The sequence below is a fragment of the Carya illinoinensis genome, chromosome 11, assembly GCF_018687715.1.
Source record: "Carya illinoinensis cultivar Pawnee chromosome 11, C.illinoinensisPawnee_v1, whole genome shotgun sequence".
In the NCBI taxonomy this organism is placed as follows: Eukaryota; Viridiplantae; Streptophyta; class Magnoliopsida; order Fagales; family Juglandaceae; genus Carya; species Carya illinoinensis.
Genome location: NC_056762.1, coordinates 33896699 through 33923982, shown reverse-complemented (window position 1 = coordinate 33923982; position 27284 = coordinate 33896699). Strand labels below are relative to the sequence as shown.

Sequence of the window (27284 nt, the reverse complement as noted above, 5' to 3'; positions counted from 1 at the left end):
TGAATAGTAGTGGAGTATGTTGAGAAGTGTTGAGATACTCTCAACAGCCAAACACACTACTTGAAGGCTGTGAGGAAGGAGTTTTATACTGCTCATTGGGAAGGAGATAGGGGGGCTACATTGCACAGCGACGCTCTAAATCCCAAGGCTATTTTATGACATTGGTAGAGTATGGTAGGGGTGATCATTAGAGCTTTATCTTCATACCAGAGGATAAGAATGGTAGGGGATGAAGGAAGTTGGCTGAGATTTTGAGGGAGTTTGGTAGTGCAAGTGGTCCTACATTTCTACCACCACCAACGACGACACTAGCTCAACATCAACCACTTTCTCAGTCGTATCAGGAGGCACTTCAACCCCGAGTAAGTGTCAGGATGGGTGCTAGCTTTGACATCTCGGCATGCTCGATAGGAGTGGTAGGCCAAAGGAAAGACAATGTTGTCGTTTCTATAGGTGTACAGACGTTGGAGGAATGTGGCAGGGGTGCTGTTGATTTGAATAAGGAAAGGGAGCATCGAGTATTGCTTGAGCTAAAGAGCCAGCTAGATAACATGCAAGAAAGAATAACGATAACAAAATGAGAGTTTTAGGTGGGCATGTACCAATGGACCGGGTCTAGTCTAACGGGCCTCAACCTGTGAAGCTATCTAATATTGTGGCCCATATAGGAGTATTAGATCTAAAAGGGAAGAATAAGGTGGTCGGGTCGGGCCTGTGTAACGCAAATGGTTTGGAAGGAAAAAGGGTTGAAACGTTCATATCGGATTTAAGGTATTTCAGACTTTCCAAAAACATCCACATCAGAACCTAATCTTAGGCTGAGATTTCTCAATTTGGTACAAAAAAGTGCGGCAATCTTCTATGACATAGATGGTAGTCCAATGGTGGCACTTCAGATGCCGGTAGTGGAAGGGGGGAAATCATGGAGATCAACATAGGAGGTGAAGGGTTGGAATTGAGTCCCTCTGTCGAAGCAAGTTCCTGCATAGGGAGGGTCTTCACTCTGTGGCCTACCACAGAACATGTTGGTGAGTCATGGGCTGCCACAAAACTCACCGCCACCCTGGGGGCAGGCACAAAATAGGTTGATGGTTGAAGTTATGCACCACAGTGAGTCAACAATGGGAGTTCTAGATGAAACTCTTGTTGTTTTGGAGAGTGAGTGTGAGAGTGAGACGGAAAAGGGGGAGATAGAAGAGGTAAGGATCTTTGATCCTATTTGAGCCTTGTAGAAACCTAACAGGGGGCGAGAAGCCTTCAGGGGAGGATCATTCACCAATAAGTATGATTCCTCCTACTCTATCCTCTGATTGGGTAATGAAAAAAGTGGATGAACTTTAGTGTTGCATGAGGATCTCATGTGAAGGCTATGAAGATCAATTTAAGTCACTGTTAATAGCGCCATTGAGGTAGGCCGACATGGAGCAGGGTAAAAAAGAAATAGAATTGAAGAGACTGACTTGGTCTATTAATTATAATGGAATGGAAGGGAGTGTAATACATGGAAGAAACAAAGGGAGGGCTAAAATAGTTCATAAAAGCCCAAAATCTTGATTTGGAATGAAGGGGGTTGAACGAGATCAACAAACACCTCCAAATAAGATCTTTTTAAGACAATGGAAGATGGACATCATTTATTTTCAGGAAACAAAACTGAAGCTTATCACCAGAAGAACTATTTAAAGCATATGGATTTGCCAATATGTAGGCTAGTCATACTTACCCTCAAAAGGGGCTTCGGGTGGAGTATTTGCTATGTGGGATAAAAGGGTGGTGGAGAACATTGATAAGTTTGTGAGAGAATACTTGGTGGGGTGTTCATTTAAAAATTGTGAAGATGGTTTTTTATCAGCCTTTGTTGGGATATATGGTCCTAATTTGGATTGCAAGTGGCAGTTGCTTTGAGATGAGCTTGTTGGCCTATGTACTTGGTGGGAGGTTCCATGGTGTATTGGTGGATATTTTAACATGACAAGATTTTCCAACGAAAGATCGGGTCATGGACGCCAAAACCATGCTATGGTGGAATTCTTGGATTTCATATTTGAGTTGAGACTTATAGACATACCTCTAATGAGAGGTGAAGGTACTTGGTCTAATAATCAAGTCTGATCAAGACTAGACTGATTTCTCATATCTCACTCATGGGAGCTGCAATTTCCAGATTTATGTTAGAAAAGACTTTCTAGGATATGCTCTAATCACTTTCTTGTAATGTTAGAGTGTGGAGGTATTCAAGAGGGTAGAAGGCTGCTCAAATTTGAGAATATGTGGTTAAAAACTGATGGGTTTGTGGATTTGATTAGACAATAGTGGAACTCATATCAACTAGAAGGCACTCCGAGCAATGTATTGGTTGAAAATTGAAAGTTTTGAAGAAAGATTTGAAGATATGAAATGAACAGGTATTTTGTAATATAACCTTATAGAAGAAGGGCTTATTCCAAGTGTTACAAAGCTTAGAGGGTGTAAGAGACAAGAACAACAGCAAAGGCCAAGTAGTTTCAGAATTAGAAAGGTTGATTCTAATGGAGGAGATTTCATGAAAGTAAAAGTCAAGGGCATTGCGGCTTAGGGAGGGGGCCAAATGTATAAAGTTTTTTCATCAAGTTGCAAACTCACATTGGAGGTTTAATACTATTGAGTCCATGAACATATATGGAGGTGCATCTTTAAATCAACTAGTGATAAAGGATCAAGTGGCTGGACATTTTAAACACTTGCTGTCGAAACCTTATGCATGGAGGCCTACAGTAGATGGACTAGCTTTTGAGTCCATTGATCAAAGTAGTCTGGCTTGGTTGGAAAGACCATCTGAAGAGGAAGAGATACAATAAGTAATCAGAAAAATGAATAAAGATAAAGCTCCAGGCCCAGATGGTTTTGCTATAACATTTTTTTAAACTTGTTGGAAGGTGGTGAAAGAGGATGTCATGTAGGTTTTAAAAAGGCTAGTGCAATAGAGGTATAAGATTTTAGATCTATTAGTCTTGTGAACAGCGTGTATAAAATACTCTCAAAAGTCATTGCTAATAGGATGAGTACAGTCATGGATAAGATTATCTCTAAGTCTCAAAGCTCATTTGTGAGAGGTAGACAAATATTGGATTCGGTCCTTATAGCTAACAAATGCTTGGACAGTAAGATCAAGTCGGGGGTACCGGGTATTTTATGTAAATTGGGCATGGAAAAGGCTTGTGATCAAGTTAATTGGAATTTTCTAATATATATGTTGAGTAGATATGGTTTTGAGGAAAGATGGAGGGAGTGGATGAGGCAATGTGTGTCAATAACTCGCTTTTCGATCTTGATAAATGGTGATCCTGTGGGTTTTTTTAAAATTTCACGAGAACTACGACAAAGTGATCCATTATCACCCACCTTATTTTTCCTAGAGATTGAGGCTCTAAGTATAATAGTATCAGCTGCAATAAATGGTGGATTTTTTTCTGAATTTTCAACCGGGGATATTCATCACGGCTCCATCATTATTTTCTACCTTTTGTTTGCAAATGACATGTTGCTATTTTTTGAGGCAAATGTAGGATATATTCAATCTTTTGAAGGCTATCTTACTTCATTTTAAAGCAGTATCCGAGTTAAAAATTAATCTCGCTAAGACAGAGATAGTTGCGGTGGGTGATGTAAGCAATATCAGGGGGTTGGCTAACATATTGGGATGTATGGTTTCTTCACTGCCGTTGAAGTACCTTGGTCTTCCATTGGGGGATTCTTTTAAAGCTAATACAATTTGAGAAGGGGTGTTGGAGAAAATTAGAGCGTAGGTTGGTCGGGTGGAAAATGTTGTATTTATCTAAAGGGACAGATGACACTTATTAATAGTACTTTATCCAACCTTCCCACATACTTCTTGTCTTTATTCCCCCTCCCCGCTAGCATTGCATCTAGAATAGAGAAATTTCAACATGATTTTCTATAGAGTGGATTAGGAGATGAGTTTAAATTTCACCTAATTGGGTGGGATAAGATGCGTACTCCTTTGAGAGATAATGGCTTAAGGGTTCGCAATGTGAGGACCTTTAATAAGACTTTATTAGAAAAATCGTTGTAGCATTATAATTGTGAGGGGGAAGACTTATGAAAATTGGTGATTGACACAAAGTATGGAAGTGCAAGGGGGGTTGGTGTTCTAAGGAGGGTAGGGGGCATATAGTGTAGGGTTATGGAAGTATATACGGAACAGTTGGTACTCTTTTTCTAGTAATACTAGGCTGTGTTTAGGGGATGGCAACATGATCAACTTTTGGCATGATGTGTGGGTGGGAGACACGGCTTTGAATGATGCTTATCCCACCATTTTCAGAATTGCACAGGAAAAATAAGCTATGGTGGCTAACCTGCAGGTAATCACTCGTGGCTTACAGGAGTAGAACACCAACCTCATTCAAGAGGCACATGATTGGGAAGTGATTGTTCTGGTAGAATTTTTTAACCTGCTTTATAACACTACTCCTGCTATCACAAATGAGGATAAGATGGAATGGAGATCTTCTAGGAAAGAGAAATTTTCAGTATGCTCTTTCTATGACACAATTACCATGCAACATAGGCCATCTACTCAGCTTAAGGAAGATTATGACCATTGATAATCTTAGAAGACGTGCCCTTATAATTACGGACTAGTGTTATATGTGTAGAAATAATAGTGAAATGGTGAACCATCTACTTTTACATTGTGAGTTTGCTTGGGATATATGAAATTACTTCTTTAGCAGAATGGTAATAGCATGAGTAATACTGGAAAAGGTGGTTGAACTATTAGCAAGCTGGAGAGGGATCACAAGGACACCACAGATTGCAGTCGTATGAAATATGGCTCATATATGTATTCTTTTGTGTATTTGGAGTGAAAGAAATAATAGACATTTTGAGGATCATGAATGCTCCTTAGAAGAGTTTAAGAGTTTTTTCTAGAAGACTTTATTTATATGGGACATTACTTTAGATTTAAATAGTCTCAGCTTTCATGATTTTCTTGTAACAATTTCTAGTTCTTAAATAGGTGTATTCATATGTATACTTCCAGTATACATGGGCTAGGCCTATCTTTATATCAATAAAATATCTTATTACTTGCAAAAAAAAAATTATTATTGACTAGACTTTTATATTGATTCGTTACAAATAGAGTATCTCATAATCCAATCCATATAGCTTGTTTAATGCACTATTTACAATCTAACAACTTAATGCAATGCTAATGTGATTTGAACATATACTAAATATTTATGTATGGTTTATCATGTATGGCACCTCCTTGTTGATAACATGGTCAAGAATTATATAGATTTTGATCACAAAGAATTATGTAGTATAAATGGATCTATATTAGATCCATTTATACTACAAAATATATCAAATGAATAAATAAACATGACTGATCTTTTCAGCTATGAAATAAATATATAAAATACATAATAATAATGGGACAATATGCATATTGTTGTTGAAAGGCAACCATATCCTTTACAAAGCCGCTGCAAGATGGTCAGGCTAATAAACATAGAAGAGCAACCCTCCAATCACTGCTTGCCAAGTAAGAAAATACACCATAAGAGAAATGGACTCCACCACACAGAAACACGTACTTCTAATTTCGCCAAGAGCACTTCATGTTTTCGTCTGTTCGTCTTCCTCGCTGCTCCTATCTTCCACTCCATCCCAACCCAAACGAAGATCTCAACTGAAAAAATAATCCCCGATGGCAACTCGAATGGCTGGCACTGATTGTGATGGAATCCAACAAATAATAAAAACCTTTGAATATTGCTTTCGATGAAGAAATGTGATTTCTATAAATTTGTAAATAAAGCTCCATTTCTTCCCATTTTTGACGGTATTCAAAGAAATCTCCCAATTTTTCAACATTTGTTTGGCGACAAAAATCATTGGTTTTCTATTGGAGAAAATTCGATCCATATTTTCTTGAGTTTGACTATAAATCAATTGGGTTTACAAAATTCAATTTGTATAAGTCTTCGGCGGTGGCTGGAGAGAAGCATCATATGGCGTTCAAACTCCAACAAAAAGCAAGTAAATAAATTTCATATCCAATTTCTAAAAACACATGAGTAAAGTAAACAGAACCAAGGAATTAGATTAGAATAACAAAAGAAAAAAGAAGATGATGATGGTCTCCTGGAAAATTTCTCAATTTCTATTTTGATGGATTGAAGTATTAGGGATGATGGAAACATAGAAGACCTATTGCAATGGAGAACATAGGGTGCATACAAGGTGTTTGCTAAAATGTGGAAGAGAAAGCCTATGTGTCAGATGTTGTGCAACACATGATAGCTTAGATGGAAAGCCTAGGTGTAAGCTAATTAGTGGTGGGCTGCTCTTCTATGTTTATTAGCCCGACCGCTCCCTAGGTTTTCTCTATCCTTTATGTGCACTCAGAAGTAAAGGTGTCAGGAGCTTTGCAGGGTGAAACATGTCCAACTTGTCATGAATTTGTTTCTCAATATTCTTTCATGAAAAGGTTCACCAAACAAATTAACAAACCAATATATGCATAAGATTTCTTGTTAGGTAGGTCATTATAGGACATGTTTCATGATGAAATATTAACTTTATTTGAAGGTAAGATCAATAGTTCATCTCTTCATCTATTCCCCCACAAACAAAACAACAAGAACAACCAGAAACCAAACAGGAATTCGAAAAGAAAAGGGATGGGTCCTGAGTGATCATGAGAAGTCATTTCATCTTAAACGTTTTCACATCCTCAACAGCAGCAGACTTAAACAAGCCTACATCAACAGCACCACACACCATGTTGTATCCGCGCTTCTTAAGCTCCTCAGGCCCATCCTGTGGCATTGCAAAACCACCCAGATAAGCTCCTGCACTCCCGCCATCGCTTCCTTTCTCCTTCGTCCCCAGCACCGCCTTCTCCGCCACCCTAATCATCTCCTTCACCTTCCCGTTTCCTGGGTCCCCCAGGTACCCCATGCTCACGCTCAAATCCAACGGCCCAATCATGATGCAGTCAACCCCATCAACAGCAGCAATCTCCTTTACCTTTCTCACGGCTTCCTCCGACTCGACCTGGCACATTATCATGAGCTCGCTCTCACACTTGTTTATGTAATCTTCGTCCATACCGTACTTGGAGGCTCTCACGATAGGGTAGGCTGCTCCTCGAACTCCGGCGGGTGGGTATCGGCAATGGGAGACGGCTTGCTGGGCGGAAAGTGGGCAGTCGATCATGGGAATCATGATGCCCTGAGGGCCTAAGTCGAGGGCTTTCTTGGCCCAGGTGGGAGAGTTATCCGGGACCCTGAGGATGGCAGGGGTACCGGTGGCGGCGAGGGCGCGAAGACAAGGGAGGGCATCGGAAATGCCACCGGAGCCATGCTCCATGTCGACGACGACGAAGTCGTAGCCTGCATGGCCAGCGATCTCTGCGAGGGTGGGTGAGAAGCTGAGGAGGAAGAGGCCATAGAAGGGCCCTTCACCGTCGTTGAGACGAGCTTTGAGGGATCTGGGGGTGGCGGAGGCCATGGGAGTTGTTCAAAGAGACGTGATTGGAGTGCTGACTTCGATTGCCACTCATCCTTGCTGAAGATTTTATTCGATGATGAGTCACGTGCACGTGCAATTATGAGGCACGTGCAATCTTAACCAAACCTCTATAAAAGACGCAATATAACTCGTTATCGTCTTGCCCTTGAGATCAATTTATCATTTATTGTTGGCTATTCGATTATTGTGTTAAGGTATTCTGCATTTGATTTGCTGGTCATTCCAAGCTGATGAACACCGGCCTGCGTTGGTTTTTATGTAGAAAACACAGCTATATATACATGCTGAAATCGGAAATGGATAAAAGTTATTAACCAAAAGCTAAAATCTTCCAAATGCATCCCACAACAAGCTGTGAGAAACCACATGGGACTTCAAAATTGCTGCCCAAGGCACATAAAATGGAAACAGGAAAAAAAAAAATAGGTAGATCCCGCAGAAATGCCAAAAATCTCTCAGAATCCGAACTAATAAAATCACTGACTCAGATCACTTTTCTTCAGTTAGAGCTTCAAAGCAGCTTTTGCCATGGCCAGAGCACCCTCATAACTTCGATTCCCACCAATAAACCCACTCATATGGACAAAAACACAGCCAGGAATACCCACCTCCCTTGAGAGTTCATCATCTGTTAGTCCTCGCCATTGAGAAGGAAGAGGCTTTCTGCTCTCAAACCTATCAGGGGACACGGCTACTGCCTGCACTCTCCAAGTTTTGTTCCTGTCATCCTAGAGATTGTGTTGCAATATATACACATTCAGAAGTCTCCTCAGAAAAAACATATAATTTAGGACGGTAAACTGGAATCAAATGAATATGCTAAACAAGATGTTCAAACGATCGCGACATTTATTTGATATCCTTACTGATCATAGGCAGACAGCAATCTGAGAAAAATAACAGAGAAAAGTGCCCCGCTGGGGCCGTTGCACTACTAAAAAATAACATTACTCTCAATTGGGTATGCCTAACACATATTATAGCAACCTTCATTTTAAAGGTATTTGTAACCAGGAGACACAGAAAGTAGTCACATGCGAAAATAAAAGGTAGAACACCATTATGCAAACAAATTCCCCAAACACACACACACACTCTCTCTCTCTCTCTCTCTCTCTCTCTCTCTCTCTCTCTCTCTCTCTCTCTCTCTCTCTCTCTCTCTCTCTCTCTCTCTCTCAAACTCCAGGCGCTCCAAGCTTTACATCTAGAAGAAAAAAATTACATTAAAAATTACCATGCTAGAGAAAAACGACTTGCCTCTTTTTAAGGACAGAATCTCTGAACGATATGGTAAAAAAGGGAAAATACCATTTATCACTTTTTCATCATCCCCTAATATGGTATCAAATGATTGGTAGATAAGTGAAAAGTAACAGATACTTCTGCAATCATTTGGTGCTACATAAGAAGATGATGAGAGAATGATGAATAGAATTTCTGAAAAAAATGATAGGAAAAATATCCTGCTACCAAACCTACCTGTGAACAAAGCCATCTATCTGTCTGAAGGAAACAAAAAAGCACAAAAATTGCACAAGATAGGTATAACTACCTGATAGACAATATATTTGATGAGAGGGTCAATCTTCATCTCTTCCTCAAGCTCAAGCAAGTGAAGCTTCCACTGCAAGGCAAAAAATCAGGTTAAAGTCTTCTGAACATGATGATCGATGAATATGTTATTGTTTGCCATAATAGAGTAATTTATATTCTTAGCCTTTTATTCAAGAAAAATCACTGTAGCACATAAAACCAGATTAGAGATTATGAACATGAAGTATGTAATTGATGTAGTAATGTAGAGACCATTGTTTGCCATAACATGGAAGCTCATATCCTAAGCAACATGCTTTATTTAAGAAAAATTAAAGGCAATCCAAATGTAGTAGCTATTCAACTTCTCTACCCATTACCGGATAAAAAAGACACAGAAAACAACAATTATATAAATCAACATAAAACAGAGAGGAAAAAAACAGTAAGTGGCATACGACAGATCAAATGGATGAAACATTCTGCAGATCGAATAGAATATCCGTATGAAGCAGCTTTAGACTAACAATATTGTGTAGGCAAAAAGAAAGATAAGCCTAGCCAACTTACAGGACAGAATCTATTCAAAACCATAATTTCTCCAGAAGGATCACTATCCTGTCTTGCTGCAAGACACTCCTCTATAATTGACCTCGCTGGCAACCATGATTTTGCATGATACCTAACACTCTGAAAGTAGGAGAGGGCTGTCACATTAAAAGTGTACACACATTAAAAAAAAAATGCAATAACTATGGCCCATTTTAATCTCTATGCTTTTGCAGGTGTATGGTAAAAGTAAATAATTTAACGAATAAAAGAACAAAATTGAAGCTTAACCATTAACGATATAAAAACCTCACATCTAAAAACTCATGACCAGCCAGAGACATAGCTTGTTGAAAGGCCTCATTCTCCTTCTCAGGTGATTGATCAGGGTCTATCCAATCCAAATTGAATCTTCCAACTCTTGAAGACAAGTTTGTATTATTCAAGTATCTTGGAGGTTTCTCCGTATCAAACTGATTGATCCCATTGTCAATAGCATCGATTGCCTGCAAGAATATATAAAAACTTAATGGACACTTCATTCACCACCAGTTAAGAACAAGAAGAATCTACACATCTGAAGCTGTCAGCACGCAATAAATATGAAATCAGTCACCTTCCTCTTTTGAAGATATTCAACATCACATTAAATGAACATCTTCACTCAAATACAGGAAGTAACAAAACTTTTCTGAAAATAATCCTATCCCATAGATGCACGGCCATCCCAATATAAATAAATTAGTACCTCCATGAAGCTCTTGTACACAGCCAAAAATAACCGATGCACATCCGGGTGCCCTTCATCAACTTGAAGTTCCTTGGCTATTATTTCCTTTCCAAAATGCTAAATGCCAACATGTAAAAGAAATGAAAATTAGATTCTAACAAAGAAAATGGCGAAAAAAAATGAAACCAAATCAGATCAAATAAAACTAACACAAACCGTGTAGATACTTCCATCTCCCACATATCAAGTACCAATGTGCACTTGAACAGAGGATTACCTTGTAGACAAGACCAGCACTACTGAGCTTGGTAAAGAAGCCGTGCCCAAAAACCTCATCAAACCCTTTCTGGTGATGATCATACCGATCTTGAATTGGATCATACACACCCCCAACATCAAGAACAGCATCGAGACCCTCCAGCACCTACAACCCTCAAAACGATTGAAAAAAGAAAATTAAATTCACATAGAGAAATGAAAAACATCTCCATTCAGATCCCACTAAAACCAAACCTCCTTCAGAGATTATCCTTAAAACCAAAACTTCTAATTCTCCGTTAATCGATTGAACTCAATAATTCCTCGAAAACCTTAGAACTAAAATTCCTCAGTAACAAGATAGAGCATTTTGATTCCGAGCTAAACAATGGTCCACTTATACTTGCTGAGTACCCCTTGAGATAACGAAAAATGCGAAAATCCCAAGAACAGCAAATTCAAACAACAGGCTTCTACAAAAATATTAGCTTCTCTTCCTATAACCTTTTATTTTTCAACCGTTTTCTCTATAACCAAGAAAATCCGGACTTGGCCACTTAGGAGAACCCATTAAATTAATAAAAGTTCATGAGAATCCTAAGAACAACCAATTCAGAAAACAGCCGTATTCTTTCCATTTACTTTTCTATTTCCGTCGTTATCTCTAGGTAACCAAGCAGGAAACCATTTCGAGGAACGAACCTGGATGTCGCGGGTGCGGACGATTTCGGCGTTGCAGAACTTATCGGTGAGGCGAATCATGAAGCAACCGAGGGCCTCGTCGCAGTGGAAGCTCCCATTGTGAGTGCCGACGCGCTTCAGGGGAGCGTTGTTGGCCATGAGAGGACTAGTAAGGTGCCTGTGGAAGGTTAAAAACCTATGGTTAAACCCTCTGGACAGTGCGAGCATGACTTGGAGTCTTGGACCGTTGATGGCGTCTTCTACCTTTCGGGCTTTTAGAACCAAATTCCAATGCACCATCCTCAACTTCTTCTATTGGAAACGTTAAATTGGGAATTGTAATAGATGAATAAAAAAGATAAATAATAATAATAATAATAATAATAATAAATCAAAAGTCAAAAATTTCCTTCTTGTTTTGATTTAAATATGCATCCATTTTTATTGTTATAAAGAAAAGTACCATTCAACCTATATTCTCTTGTAAAGGTCTGTTTGTGATTATAGTAAGAGTTTTAAAAAGTTCTTAAATATTTTTAAAAGTTTTTTAATGAAAAAATTAAGTTGTTTAGATGTTACATATTAAACAAATTTTAATCTCGAATAAGCTAAAAAGTACGTTTAAGGAAAAACATCATTTTCTCAAATATGATTTTCTAGATAATGCGGACGTAATTCAAATTTTAAAAAGACCTTCAATGGACAAAAATAACTATACAATTTTAAAATAATTATAACTTTCAAACTTTTAAGAATATGATCATAATTTTTAAAAATTTAAATAATCGTCATTTCTACCTCAAAAAATACTTTTTAAATTTATTTCCAAACAAATATAAAATGTTTGAAAGTACTTTAAATATATAATTATCAAACAGTAAATAACTTTTTAATAGTAGAACTTATTACTTAAGTTATAAGGTATAAGTTTTAAAATTATAAGTTATATTTAATATTACAATCTCAAACGTGCGCTAACAATAATTGCTCATTTTTGTTTTAAAAAAATTATATTGTGGCTTTCCAACCGTTTGAAAAAATACTCTTATTTCATCTTATCTCATCTCATTATTATAATTTTTTTTAATTTTCACATAAAATATAATAAACAATTTAATATTTTTAAATCTCAATTCAACTTTTCTAAGTATCAAAACAATAATAATATTAAAAAATAATATTCTAATAATATTTTATTCAACCTTCAACTTTTATTTAAAACTATATCACCTCATCTCACTATCTAAACAATCTCTTAATTTTTTTTCTAGGCAACCTCTTAAACTTTTATCATATTCACTTGATATGTTTTAAATTCTTTTATAAGTTAAGTATTTAAATAAATAAAAATTAGTTTAATTATAATACATCAATTGATGGAATTGAGATGACAAAATCAACTATAAAAGCTATCATTTATTATGTCAAAATCTTTTCAAACAAGAAATTCATTTCTACATATTTTTGTTCTACATGAAAAATATTATTTATCATTATATAAATTATTTAAAATATGTCACATCAATAAGAACAAACCTAACATTACTGATTTTAAGGCAAAGAAAAAAATTGAAATATTAAATGAAATGAAATTTTATAATTACGAATATTATAACTCAGATAATCTTAAAATTTTCCATATAACACAGTTTTGCTCGATCTCTTTGAAATTTTTTGGGTCAGTTTTACTCCCTCAGTCATTTTTTCCCCATTATATAAATATATATATATATATATTATATACACACTAGTAATTGGGCAACGTCCAAGGACGTTCGTCCAATATATAGAAATATTATTTTTAAAAATTAATATTATTTTTATTAAGAAAAAAATTTTAATTAATAATATAATGCTTTTAAAAATATATATATAATTTCTAATAAGATAGATTTAAGTCAGTTTTAAAGCATTTAGAATTAAAAAAAAAATGAACCTTGAATCAAACCTATGCAGCATAGGAGATAAATCTTTAACAGTAAAATAACGTGCCGAGCACGTTTTCTTAGTTAAATAAATAGATTATTTTTAAAAATTGATATAAAGAAATAAAATACTAAGATTTTTATAAGATATTATTATTTGATTTTAATGTTTTATAATGAATTTAAATTGATAAATAAATAATATTTTATTAGAATAATTGTATTCGTAAATTTAGTTGATAAATAGATTTAAACTTAATTATTTTACATTTCTCTTTGTTTGAATAGAAATTTTAAATTACATATACAAATTTATATATAAATTATAATTTATATATAATATCATATATATAATAGAATATAGAATATATATTTATATATGATCATCAATGCATAAGTTACATGATCGATACATGCTATATGAATTTTAATAATTATGAATTTATTTATAAGTGATTTGGAAGAGAAATTAAAAAATTAAGAACTTTTAAGAAGAGAGAGCTACTTTAATTTATTCATACAATTAACGGCGTTAATTTTAACGGTAAAATAAAAAAAACTGTTAAACTGATAAAATTCCGTTAGAAAGTTACTTTATATATATAAAGTAGTGCAAATAATGAAAATGACCGAAAACAGTCCATACACAGTTGGAAAAACTTTATGTACATATATACTTGCACCACCTACGCTACGCGTAGTAGAATCAGAATGTTTATGCTCTGTCCGTCTATACAGTAGCGTAAGTCGGGCAAGCAAGCAAAGAGATTAGAGGAGAAGATGGAAATAGACAAATGCCTGCAGAGCCATTCTAATGGGCCGAGTCAGACCAATTTATGCCCATTTGCCACATCCCTCTATGGGCGCATGCCGATCAACCGTCTCCCCGTACCATCCATTCATGCACATTTATGAGCAGGGCGTAAGCTACACACGATGATGGAACGGTTGAGGGCTCTTCCCCTCCTCCAAACTTGATTATCCGTCACCTTGAGACTACAACAATGCTTTCTTTTATCAAAATTTATATATCTATCAATCCTCATCTAACAATGCATCGGATTGAAGATTATAATCCAGTGACTAAGCCTCCAAATAGTCATACTTAGTTTGCATCTTCTTGTGAGATTCACATGCAGTAAATGTTTCAAAACAATCCAACCAATGAATCTCTAACATTTGCCTTCAAAGAGAACAATTACGGGAGCAAACTAATTATTTAGTACCATTTTTCTCTTAAAAAACACTATAATCACAAAAAGATTCTATAAACTGTCATGAAACCACGCCAATTAGGTTTTTTTTTTTTTTTTTTTTTTTCAATTTTACTTTCCCAACCCCCTTCCCCCACTCCCTCAACCCGACCAAGAGGAGAGAGAGAGAGAGAGAGAGAGAGAGAGAGATCTTGTACCTATTGGTGAAGGGCAACAACAACAACAACTACAATGTTCTAAAGTCAGTAATGGAGGTGAGAAAGATGACTGGACTGCGGTGAAGGGTGATGTCAATGAGTGGCGAGGAAGATGAGGGTTGCAATAGCGACATTGGTGAGACATTGCTGCGGCAACGTCAATGAAAGGTCGGGAAAGGAGAGAGGCATGGGGGGGGGGGGGGGGGGGGGGGAGAGGAGAGAGGATGAAAGAAAAAAAAAATAATGCTAGTCAATGTATGAAATCCCTTTATGAGATCTCTTTGTATCTCTAACAATTTTCTTCTCTCACCTTAAGCAATATAATTTCTTTGGCTTACACATTTGTCGTGTGTATAACAAAGTCAAAATTCCCAGGAGAAACAAAAGAAGAAAAAAGGGGGGTGTTAATATTTAGTGTGAGGATGACAAGAAGATTTTTCCTAATATTTATCGCCAAATTTACAAGCTGATAAGTCCTATGTTACACAATAAAAAAATCTATTATTACAATTGAGCATTATTACCACAAAAACTGTAAATTATAAATTAACACCCATAACTATAACTTATAAGGGAAAAAATGAAAAGGAAAAAGAATCAGCTGCCAACTCGCAAGCTACAATTAACATGACATTGCGGAAGGAGCTCGTTTTTCTTTGTATGAGAGCAACTGACTGAACGACTTGAACTGTTGTTGCTCATAATCTTTGGTGGCTGAGATCTCTAAAAAAACTTATTAAACACAGTGGCAAAAGTGATCCAGACACATGCATTGCCACACTTCGGCTCATATCTATCGCTGTCAACAGCCAAAACAGTCCCGTTTTGGCACAGATAAAGAATTTGTAGGAAAACACTTTCTGCATACGATGTGCATCTCAGATCTCTTGCCTGGATGTACATGATTATTTTACTTTACACTGACCACAATATCTGAGTTTCAGGCATCCCCTTCCCTCTTGTCCCCATTTTCTTCCCGACCGGACGCAGCATTTAGCTGCCATTGCAACTGTTGAGCAATAAATCATCATCAACGTAAGCTTAAAATTACTTTGACAATTTATTCCTACATACCCAACAACAATCTGACCCTCTTTATTTATCAATGGGTAAAAGAACAAAAGTAAGATGAGGCACATGGAGCAAGGCTGAGAGGAACATATCTACGGTTTATGTTAATCTAATGGTAATCCTATGTCAACAGCCAAAGAACAACTAAAACCAACCAGTTTTCAGAGTTTTCATGTTTAAACAAATCCTTAATAGGCCCAACCCCAAGACACGGAGACAGGTAACTTGAAACAGTAAGAACTAAATATAAACACCCTTGAGCTACTCACTTGGGTATATTTCAACTTTTCAGCTGTCAGCTCATCATTCAAATTGATCATCCTGCCGGGCATGAGGGGTGGGGGGGAAGAGAGAGAGAGAGAATAAGAGAAATAACCATACACGAGGAAAACAAAGAAAGAAAAACACATCAGAAGTACTCATGATGACAAACCTAGCTTGAAGCTCTGAGATCTTGATAAGTAGTAACCGCTCCCTCTCAGAAGCCGCTAGTTCAATCTGTCGAACAGATAAAGAGAAGAAGGACAAGAATAACCAGCAAACCATTAATCACGACAGGCAAGCCAAACTGTTTTCAGGTGACAAGCAAAGAAAAAAAAAAGTTGTTATTCAGAAAACACAGGATTTTTCTCTAGACTTGATAAGGTAGGAAACAAGGTTCCATAAAAGTGCTCTCATGGGCCTTGTCTCCACCTCTGCATTCACATTGATAAATTTTGGTACCAAATACCATGCATGCCAAGTCATCAAAATCTATAATCTCAAAGTGATTGAACGGGCTAAATAATTGGAAAAAACAAAATCCAGATCTGATTACATGCTCTACATTTGATGGAATCATGTCCGCCAATGCACAATGAAAGGATAGAACATGCCAGCTTTGATCCACTTACTTGCTTTCATCTCAATTTCAACCTAGGCCAAGGGATCCTCATGCAATCATTTTGGTTAGTTTGATTTTCATGCTAAATTGCCTGGAGAGAACTCATGGAAGCTCTTCATAAGGAAAACTCCCATTGCTCTAGATAACATTAATCGATTATATAAATATATTTACGATAATCAAACATCTCTTATCTGAACATATTTAAAAAATCAATTATCAGGGATCTTCAATTTGGTGAAGTCAGTCTCAGAACCTACACATTTATTTTTCCAGTGTCCAAAACTAAAAAGTGAACCCTACACATTTTTTTACAAGTAATAAGAATTTCCTTAAAAATTGTCAAAGGCACAATGGAAGTACAATGAGATGTGTATAAGAAAGTCATCTAGCAAGAACCCTACGTGGGTGAAATCTAATCAAATAGCCTGTATCAATAACTTTTAAGTCTACAAACTTCCAAAGCTAATAAAAGCTAAGAGCTTATTACAGTCATGACAACCACATTCTCTGCAAATTCCAATGATCCTTTTAGAAAATGAAAAGGATTTCAGGAAAGCTCCAACTAGAAAGGAAAACTCACAATTCCATTATTCTCTGAACCGCGAGGCAGTGGGGGCAATTTTCCATTTTGAGAAGCTGAAAAAAAAAAAATAGGAGTTCCTCAGAAACTTGTTTGATACCTCATTTTCCAATGCAAGCACATACAACTGTATGAAGTATCATACTCACCATCCGCGACCTCAGGTGGTTGCAAACTATTCAAGAAGTTCAAGATAAGCTCCTGGTATACAAGTAAAATTTTTAATAAAAGCATTTGTTGATAAGAGGTTTTAAGTTCATCAAGGAAAAGAAAAATTTCATTGTCAAAATCAAACCAAAAATCATAAACTCATTCTAAGATTGCTTTTTTTACTTGTTGAATTGCAGTCTGTTGAAATAGATTCTGAAGGTGCGGCATGAGAAGTGATGCAGGCAAATTGCCGTTGCTAAACTCCTTTGGCGACTGATTAACAGGCTGAAAACACAGAATATCACAATGTACTAATTTAGAGAGGAAATAAACACTATCAAACTGACATAATAATTAATATGAGGTTTAATCTTCCAAATTTTTGCTGCTTGGAATCTAGAATTAATTTTGCAATAATTTGCTATACGAAAAAAATGATTTTGGTAAAAAAATGCGATGTATAAAACGTGAACATTTCAAACGATAAAATCATACTTATGTGGCCCCGTGTGTGTAAATATACGGATCTAATAATTCAGTAATTAAACCATGCGACAAATCTGAAAAAATGCTTAGAAAAAAAAATCTGAAAACCATTAATAAAATGAAGAAAAGTTCAAAAAATAAAAAAATATTCATCACTCTTTATCAGAAGTTAAAACGAATTTGTTGAAATCTCTTTTAAGAAAAAAATATATATATTTATATAGATGAGGATAGTTTAAGACAGTTTTTGAGCAAATACTTCACTTTTGGCAAGTGGATTGTTTTGGGACTCTCAAAAGGAAAATAAGTCAAATTAGGACAGAGAAACACAGCCATTAAACATTGTCTTCTTTTGAGAATCTACCATATTCATAGAGCTTTTAAGAGGCTGTACCAACAAGATCATGGTGGTGATAAACAAAACAACTGTTTAATAAAAACTTAAACCACGTTAGAGCAATAGGTCAGTATACAAACCATCTGTTTGGATTCAAAAATCCATTCACCAACACTAGCCGACTTTCTAAGTGGAGATCCCTAAAACCAACAAAAGCAGAACACCAAGTAAGTAGAAAAGCAAATTAGTTAGTTGAACAAAATTTGTAAATCAAAACTGGCCAACTACCTGAGAGGACCGACGTGGAACTGTACTTAATGGAATATCCTAGCACACACATTCAAGTTAGCGACACTCACTTAATTGGGGGGGAGAGAGAGAGAGAGAGAGAGGGTGGGGGGGTAAAAGGGGAGAGACACAAAATGTCATCATTATAAACATTACCTTTACAAGATCTAAATTCTCTGATGTTACTGAAAACCGTCCTTTAATTTGCACCAGATTAGCCTTTGACTTGTCATCTAAAGATTCTCTAAACCCTATTAAGAGAAAAACAATTAGTGCCATTTAATCTTCAAGCCTGTATTATATCAATATTAATAGCAATAGCAACATTGATGACAACAATAAAAATCTTTAGTGCACATTGAATAACTTAATTACCTCCAGTAGGCTTTATTGGAGCTGATAAACTGTTTGCTGAAGCTCGGTTTGGAAGCATCAAAGGACCACTAAAGTTTGGTGGCCGCCGTACTTCACGGTAAGTTTTCTCAGTACATTGTTGAATTTCATTCTCATTCCTGGTAATTAATTGACCATGAGCCACTTATCCACAGCAAAATAAAAGAAAACATCCAAAATGACTAAAGCATACAGCAAATAAAGAAACAGAGGTTAATTTGTCTTCATGGAATACATCGCACTGGACCTTACAAACCTTTCAGAGCTTTGTCCCCTCTCTGATAATGAATGATTAAGCACAGCACCAGGCATGAGTGGGCCACTCTGAGTATGACGACTTTTCAACATTTGAGCTTTAGTCTTGGCCTGTAACATTTCCTTTTCTGTCATAGATGACGATGCCTCAGGGCTTGAAACATCTTTCTTCCAACCAACTTTCTCTTGGCATCCAGATTCCAGTAAATCACTTTCCAGGTTCTTTCCCTTTCTATTCAAGCAGTCAACCTGTGGTAATTCTTCACCACTAGTTTGTTCCCCACACTCAGGCTGCACTAATTTGTTGTTTAAATTCAATTTCACCAAACCGGATTGGCAATCAGGTGAATACTGCCAATGAAAGACGAGAAACCAAAAGTTCACTAGGATCCAAACTTTCAAAAGAACCCAAATTCAAAATCAGAATGATATGCACTCTATGATTTTTAAAACTAATACCTTCTCACCGACCAAAGACTTTCTGCCTTCATCTTCTTCGCTCATCTCTGGCATATCATCATCATCTTGCAACTAATAAAAAAAATTACTTAAGGTAGCTGACAAATATATCTAGCAAACAACGTCCACTGGGAAGATACCATATCAATATTCAATATCATGATAATTGATAAATAATAAAAAACCTGTTTCTTACCAGTGATGCTTGCTCTTTTAAATCCTCAATATCAAAGTTCCAAGCACTAACTCCTCGTTGGTACTCACTCTGGTGGGTTAAACAAGAAATAACAACTAAGGATAAGAAATAATCAAAGGACACATGCATAAATTAGAAAGTTCAGATATCTCCGACAGCTGAATGGAAGATCTTAGAAACTTGTCTATATTGAAAAGTAACATTTTCCCAACTTATTTATATTAATTCTAGTTAGAGGAATAACTCATATGACATAATAGAGATTAAGTCTCTAGTATATGAATGACAAACTCCACCAAGAAAGAAAGAGAAAAAAGATACCTATGTTGTTGATCCTTATTAGCAGCTGGCAGAAATTGTAATAAAACAGATCTAAGCAGGATGAAATAGCAAATTCACAATAAGAGAACGACATTCTAACATACATCAACCACAGGAAATCTCTCCTTTGAAAACCCTACCCTCTAATACAGGTGTTATTCTTTGCTAAATTATTGTTACTCCTTTAATGGCTTCATATGTGACGGGTTCTCATTGATTGGGAATTTAGGATGGAAGGGATGTTCTGGGAAACTCCAGATTAAAGAACAAGATTGTAATTTCAGATTAACAATAATAAGGCAGCATGAATATTCTTCAAAACAGGAGGCACTTGTCACTGATAATTACTGGATCATGTTCATTGATGTTTCCACAATGAACATATTATGAAAGAAAACAAACTAAAAGTATTCTTATGACCTGTGATATTGCCTCTTGTTCAGCTGAAGGCATTTTCTTTAGAGCTAGTTGTGCTGCATCTTTAAGCTGCCAAATTTGAAGACATCCATCAGATAAGCGTACCAGAGCATGTCAAAGCGTGAAAGCTGCATCACAGCAGTATAGTGGCTAACCTGGAGGGCTTTTACACGATTCCAAAGGGGTGGCAGGTCAGCAAATAATTTCTTCACAGAAAGTTCTGGAGGCTTCGCATTCTTGAAGAAGGAGTGTTTCAATAATTTATCTGCCGTCGGTCTCTTTGTCTGATCTTTCACCAGACACATTGCAACCATTTCTTTAAACGACTGATCACAACTGGAAATCCTCCAATTAGAATATCATTCTATAGTAGGAAGAGATTTAAAGATAGCAACTACCTAAGTGCAAAGCACATATTTGTGTATTTTTCTACTTCAGCCAGAAAGAACATCAGTACCTTAGAGAACCGTTTATCACGATCATAATCAAGTCCAGGAGGGGCATTCTGTATGGTCATCAGGAGAACCTATCAGAACAATATTAGGTCAGATATATTTGAGATGTTTTACGAAAGCACTTCCAAGGAAGCCTTCTCAAGCTCCTACCTATTTGTGTATAATGTCTTATTGAACTGTTAAAATGTGGTACCTTCATTGGAGGATATTTTGAAAATGGTGCATGACCATGAGCCAACTCAAGTGCCGTTATCCCAAATGACCAAATATCAGCCCTGTACAAGAGTGATAAAAAAAAAAAAAAAAAACAAGTGTTAAAGACATTTTCTAATTACACTTTATGCAAAGGAGACACTTGACAGCTATCATAAGAAGGTGATCTGCTTCTGTTCAATAAAAGGAGGCACAGAAGAAGAAATGTAGTTTAAAGAACTATCTATTACTGGGGTTAGACATATACATACGAACACATAATGGCAGTCTGCCTTATGTCCCAAGCCAAGCACAAATCCTATTCTTGCCCAAGTCAAATGACCTAGAAAAGGACATGCTCAAACTACCATAGCAGCTCTTAAACATATAAGTAGGTAGTGTCAAATATATTACATAATGACAATCATTTTTTTATCAGTAAGCAAGATTTTCATGATCATAAGAACAGGCATTGACCATATATTACATAATGACAATCATTAAAGTGCTATAATAAAAAAAAACAGAGTTCGCTCCCTCCTTTTAAGATTTGATTGTCAAGACGTGCCGTGTCACCTATTTTTCATCTACCTTAAAAGCCAGAATTGGATGAGCATACTATTTTTCAAGTGCTGGTAATTGGAGGGCACAGGGTACATGTCAGTTTTGGTAGTTTAGGATACAAAGTATAAAACACCTAGTAATTGGAGGGTGCAAAGTATATTTCCTCATACGATAAGTTCAAGTGCTCAAATCGAATTCAATTTGGGGCTGCAATCAACAGTAGTGACACCATACATGTACAAACTCCAACCCCCAAACCCCAACCCCTCAGAGTCCCTTAATGTTTCTATGAAGTTGCAATGGAATGAAACTCACTTGGAGTTGTATCCACTTCCTGGCTGCAATACCTCTGGTGCCATCCTAAAAAGAAAAGATAAGTCGAAATATCAGACAAATGGATGGTGAAAATTAGCATAAGATACAATCATAAACCAAAAAATATTAAAAATATCAATTACCTATCAATAAGATATTAAAAAAACGAGTGAGCCTATTGACACAATGTCTTACCAGCATGGAGTCCCTACAAAAGTATTTCGGGAACGCTGTCTATCACCTGTATCAAACAAGCAAGCTGAAACACCAAAGTCAGCAAGCTTTACCACCCCATTGTCATCAAGTAATATGTTTCCAGCCTGTAAACACAAATATCAAAATAAACTCCCTTGAAACCCTCCCAGCATATCTTTAAAACAAAAGAACAAAAACAAACTATATGATGAGACAATGTTGAAGTTCCAGATTCAACGGACCTTCACATCCCTATGAATATGTCCTTGTCGATGTAGGTACTCCAAAGCCTTCAAAGTTTCCTTCAGTATAGAACCAATGGCAGCTTCTTCAAACCCATCTGGATAAGCTATCTTCATGAGGTGCAAACAAGAACCTTCTGCCATGAATGGCATGACCACCCAAAGGCTCTGTTCAACAACAAATGAACAATATGCCCTAACAACATTTTGATGATCTATCAAACTCATCGTTTGAGCCTCCCTACGTATATCATCCTGCAAAACAATAAAATCAATAGCAAGTAAACACCATTTAGAGGAACAAGTAATTGACTGAAAGAAGAACCAAATAGACAAAAAGTTTATAACTTACACAAAAAGGCAACCAAGTAAAATTATAGACGTCAGAGAGAACAATAAGAAGACCGGGAAGCTGGGTTTGAAAATGCATTTATATTTGTATTGCTGGAGATTATTAGAAATGAATAAATGGAATGTTTGCAATTGTTTTAAGAGTTCTTACACAGCCCCTGAACAACCAAAAGCTTCTCCCCCTACCCTGACATTTACAGGTTGACTGTTTCATGTAACATCTTTTTCTTGGAAAAAAAAAAAATGACCACCCAGTTCAGCAAATTCTAGGTCCAAGAATTTTTTACATGACCTATGACCTGACACAAAAATAACAGTAAGGGTTTAGGAATTTAATCCATTAATCAATCGATCGGGTTATATTGACTCACATATGATCTAACTCAATTTGACACGACCCAAACGCAATATATGACATCAAGAACTAACAATTTTTGTCATTATCCACAGCTCAACATGAAATTAGCAGATTAGGTTTGGGATTTGGCCCCTTTAATTAAATGGGTAGGGTTAGGGTTGACTCATATGCAAGCTGAGACTTGACACGGCAACATGAATTGCCAGCCCTAGGAAATTCACTCTAGACGAGTCGTTGCATCAAGGTGAAACCTCATAAAAGCCAGTACTTTCCCTAGCGTGTAGCTACAAATATCTCATCAAAACACATTTTGAAACACAACCAGGCACTGTTAAGAATTTGCTACGGGCACAATTTTCAATTTTCTGAAATATTCATCCAACCTATCTAGACCTTTATTAATTTTCTCCTTGACAGCCAAAGACAACACAGGCGCCCATATGAAAATGGACCCATAAAATCACCCTTGCTCCTTTGTTAATAGAGATAAGAGATGTCTTTTGGTCCCAAGACCATTGGAAAACTCCCAGCAATTTCCAGAAATAGTACTAAACCTTGGGGACCCATACTCAAACTACAAGCCAAACCAGTAACCCAAATCCTACAATCACAATCTTCCCAAAATTCATCCCACCACTAAACTACATAGACAGATCTTTAAGCAATGCTCATGGATCGAATTTCTTTCTATAAAAGCATCCAATCTTAACATCCAAAAAATTCACATAGGCATGCATTGATGAAGTTCTTAAGAGCACACATAAGTGGAAAATTAAAAGTAGATATTACTTTTGAGGGCTCGGTGCGTGATACAAAAGCAACAAGGCAATTATCCTACTACTATAATTTCGAGAACAATTTTAAATGCACTTTCCTCCTTGATAACATCATAACACACAAAAGATGTGCAATTTTTCTACCCAAAACCAAAAAAAAAAAAATAGCTTTGAAAATATTAGCAATCCGTAGGTTTTCCTGCCAAACAGAAACATCTTTTCTATTTTATAGTGTACTCTTCCTTGTACACTCCGTGCACACATCATGGATTGTGCACGGACCAGGATACAATAAAGATTCAAGAGAAAAACAAAAGAGAAGAAAAAAATCGATTACCTCAACTCAAGGCCAAAAGAACAGCTTCTAAGCTGAAAACAAGTTTATTAGCTTACTCAATACCCCCGCCTAATTAAACCAACCCTCTTGAGACATAAAAACTCTAAAAAAAATCGCCCTCGATGAATTCTAAGCAGACGAACAGTAACTTCAAATGAACCATTTCGATAAAGTGTAATAATATTTCCTCAAACCTCAATCGCTCGCTATTTTCATCTCAAAAATATCCACGTCACCTCCAAGCTTCAACTTCACAGACAAAACCAAATCGCAGTAACTAAGCACGATCTCATATAAAACCCAATTCACTGAAAACTAATGAAACCAAACGGTAAAGAAATCTTCCAAAAGGGAAAACCCGAGCAAACTATGAGAAAGTGAACGAAGTAGCTAACCAGATTGCTATTGCAGCGATCGAGATCCAAGCACTTGACTGCCACGACTTCATTGAGCGGAAGATAGATTGCTCTGTAGACCGTGGCGGTCGCACCGTACCCTACCTCTTCCAGAAGCTTGTAGTCACCGGGATTCGCCGAGTATGTCCTCTGATTACCTCCCGTCCTCCCCATGCCCCTAAAATACAGCTCGTGAACCCGCCTAAACAGATCGAAAGCCGCTCTCCACAGCTATCTGGATTCAGTAATTCAGTATTCACGGAGTGTATTGGAATATCGAGTCGTTGACCGGCATGAAAAGGTCTATACTATAAAGATGAGAGAGATTCGACTGCTTGCTTCAGATGGGAGAGAGACTGAGAGTGAGGCAGCAAGAGCGAGAGAGGTGCGGTTGCTGACGTGTCGGAGTCTTGCTGGGTGTTTTGGGATGTTGACACGTGGGTACATCGTCATAATGGACGACTGGGATCTCGTTTTCCGAGCACACTCGAAGAATTGCCACTACTATTTTAGAGAAATTGTTTCTTCAAAAATTCTATGTGCAATCTTTTTTGTACATTTTTTTGTGCACTTCAGTGATATGATTGGTTGGATATTAAAAAAAATTAATCCAACCAATCATATCAGTGAAGTGCGCAGGAAATACGTAAAAGTGACTGTATGTGACATTACTCTTGCTTCTTTACGCACATCTTCAAAATCACAATTTTTAAAAATTAATTTTACATATAAAGAAAAACTACTACGTTAAATTCTATATTTTTGAATTAAATAATAATAAAATATTTTCTTTTAAATTATTATTTTTATATATTTTATAATTAACGTAATGTGCTTAAAAATATAAATTCTATATATCTAAATATTAATAATTTTATATATCAAAATGACTATTTTTATTAATAAATATAAATATATATTAAAAAATACTTTATATTATCAACTTAATATAAACTTAATATATCAAAATTATATTAATACAAATTTCACAAAATTAATTTTAATAGATATGAGAGAAAAAAATAATAAAATAATATTTGAAGAGTGAATTGTGATTATTTAAACTTAAATAAATACTATTTATAGTTATGTAAAATTTTAAAAATATATAATTTAATATAGACTAATTTAAAAAATTTTTATTTAAATATAAAAATGAATATAAAAATATATAGACTGTTGTCAATGCTCTTAGGTGAATGGATCAAGATATTACGTAATTACAGAAGTGATAATATTAGATACAATTTTTAAATGGATAAATTTGCTATAAATGCCACTTATTTCTCCAACACAGCACACCAGCTGAGCTGATTTTTTCTATTTGAAATATTTTTCGCGGAAGCTACTATTTGGGTGAAGTCATTGCACACATTACGTGTAGACCGGGTTCACTAACAACGAATCGGTTCCTTACCTCAGCCCCCGCTCTCCCCGAAGCCCTTAGTCCCCTCGCGAATTCGAAAGTGGCTTCGAAGGAAACCCCAACCTACTTCTTGGTTTCAACCTTCAATCCCCTCAAGTTTCTAATCCAACTTCTTCACTGTAAATCCCTCAACTTTCCTCACAAAACCCTGAACCTTCTTCTTCTCCTCTATGAATCGCAAAAAGTCCCCTGACGATTTCGAAAACCCCAAGTTCTCTAGTCTTCTGCTTCTCAATCACGAAATATGTTCTCGACGGCGAGACCTTTTTCTTCTTCTTCTATGTGAGTCTCTCAGTCCCCTCACATGCATTGTGATTTCCCCCTCCCTTCATTCCCTTACATTGTGATTTTCCCCCCGATGTGATTTCCCCCATCTCAATCATGTGACCCTTCATCTTTCCACAACGATATGAGTCCAGACACTACGAAACTACATCCAGATATCTGCTGGAGAGGTAACCCCTTCTTACTCATTGTTTCTCTGTGATGCTAGGGTTTATGAATACATTTCTAGGCTTCTGTGTATTTATTCCTCTGATTTTATCTCTAAAGTTTAGATCAACTGCTAACTGTTTTGCTTTTCGTGGTGTAAAAATTATTTGGATTTTTTTTTTTCCAATTATTTAGGACTCGAGTACGAATAAGGAACATTTTTACATTTCCAACATATAGTCGATCAATTTGGTGATTCACAAAGAACAATCAAAGAGACTTGAGCGTGGCTATCATGACATTTGGGTGATGCATATCTCACCACTTTCAATATTGGTTCATGTGTTCTTGGTTGATGACCAGAAGAATTTCCTTATTCACATTCTCCATTGCCAATCTCGCCACCTAAGATTTCTAAGAGAGTTTCTTCTCAAACCTAGAGTAACTATTTCCATCTTTTCTCTCAGCAATATATATATATATATATATTTCCGTCTTTCTTTTGTTAAATTATTTCTGAGATGCAAGCTATGAGGTACTGGGTAAATATTCCTTGCAATGAATAATCGTGCATTTAAATGCATATAATGATTGCAATTGGGCCACACTACATTAAATTACATTGCAGAAGGATATATAAATATATTAGAACCTTTCAATTAGAAAAGATCCTATAGTTGAAGGATATTTTGTGTTTTTAATTAATTTGGGTTTCCTGCTTGTAAAAAAATTGTTAAATTAATGGGAAATTAACATTTCCTTCCTAGTA

General features: G+C 36.2%; 3 protein-coding genes across 9 annotated transcripts; all 3 read right to left on the bottom strand.

The window, feature by feature from the left end:
- Positions 1 to 6580: 6580 nt before the first annotated feature.
- On the bottom strand, positions 6581 to 7684 carry LOC122282075 (2-keto-3-deoxy-L-rhamnonate aldolase-like). The gene has a single exon (XM_043094006.1). It carries the CDS (start codon positions 7528 to 7530, stop codon positions 6724 to 6726), a length of 807 nt encoding a protein of 268 aa, XP_042949940.1. The 5' UTR covers positions 7531 to 7684; the 3' UTR covers positions 6581 to 6723.
- Positions 7685 to 7829: 145 nt separating this feature from the next.
- LOC122282073 (MYG1 protein C27H6.8-like) lies at positions 7830 to 11633 on the bottom strand. Of its 2 annotated transcripts, none has more exons than XM_043094004.1 (7): positions 11324 to 11631; positions 10641 to 10787; positions 10382 to 10480; positions 9948 to 10139; positions 9655 to 9774; positions 9104 to 9175; positions 7830 to 8279 (listed from the first exon to the last, which is right to left on the bottom strand). In XM_043094004.1, exons 1-7 carry the CDS (start codon positions 11600 to 11602, stop codon positions 8055 to 8057), a joined length of 1134 nt encoding a protein of 377 aa, XP_042949938.1. In that variant the 5' UTR covers positions 11603 to 11631; the 3' UTR covers positions 7830 to 8054. The 2 variants fall into 2 exon arrangements, with proteins under 2 accessions (XP_042949938.1, XP_042949939.1); XM_043094005.1 differs by lacking the exon at positions 7830 to 8279 and adding an exon at positions 8494 to 8755 and having other exon boundaries at positions 11324 to 11633.
- Positions 11634 to 15024: 3391 nt separating this feature from the next.
- LOC122281640 (serine/threonine-protein kinase BLUS1-like) lies at positions 15025 to 25018 on the bottom strand. Of its 6 annotated transcripts, none has more exons than XM_043093330.1 (21): positions 24658 to 25017; positions 22441 to 22695; positions 22199 to 22323; positions 22004 to 22048; positions 21126 to 21207; positions 20935 to 21003; positions 20633 to 20803; positions 20481 to 20546; positions 19740 to 19808; positions 19544 to 19615; positions 19077 to 19435; positions 18812 to 18948; positions 18593 to 18687; positions 18437 to 18475; positions 18289 to 18348; positions 17509 to 17610; positions 17325 to 17376; positions 17176 to 17231; positions 16143 to 16207; positions 15979 to 16030; positions 15025 to 15647 (listed from the first exon to the last, which is right to left on the bottom strand). In XM_043093330.1, exons 1-21 carry the CDS (start codon positions 24829 to 24831, stop codon positions 15579 to 15581), a joined length of 2214 nt encoding a protein of 737 aa, XP_042949264.1. In that variant the 5' UTR covers positions 24832 to 25017; the 3' UTR covers positions 15025 to 15578. The 6 variants fall into 6 exon arrangements, with proteins under 6 accessions (XP_042949264.1, XP_042949266.1, XP_042949267.1 ...); XM_043093332.1 differs by having other exon boundaries at positions 17509 to 17598; XM_043093333.1 differs by having other exon boundaries at positions 20935 to 20982.
- Positions 25019 to 27284: the final 2266 nt, after the last annotated feature.

Bases quoted from the DNA above. Each gene is read 5' to 3' on its own strand.
- LOC122282075 (XM_043094006.1), bottom strand. From the start codon at position 7,530: ATGGCCTCCGCCACCCCCAGATCCCTCAAAGCTCGTCTCAACGACGGT.
- LOC122282073 (XM_043094004.1), bottom strand. From the start codon at position 11,602: ATGGTGCATTGGAATTTGGTTCTAAAAGCCCGAAAGGTAGAAGACGCC. The intron at 10,140-10,381 runs GTACTAATTTAT...ATATTCTTGCAG, and splicing joins TGTACAAGAGCTTCATGGAG to GCAATCGATGCTATTGACAA. The intron at 8,280-9,103 runs GTAGTTATACCT...CACAATCTCTAG, and splicing joins TCAAATATATTGTCTATCAG to GATGACAGGAACAAAACTTG.
- LOC122281640 (XM_043093330.1), bottom strand. From the start codon at position 24,831: ATGGGGAGGACGGGAGGTAATCAGAGGACATACTCGGCGAATCCCGGT. The intron at 22,049-22,198 runs GTAAGACATTGT...TTTTCTTTTTAG, and splicing joins TTTGTAGGGACTCCATGCTG to GATGGCACCAGAGGTATTGC. The intron at 21,004-21,125 runs GTACCACATTTT...TTGTTCTGATAG, and splicing joins CAAAATATCCTCCAATGAAG to GTTCTCCTGATGACCATACA.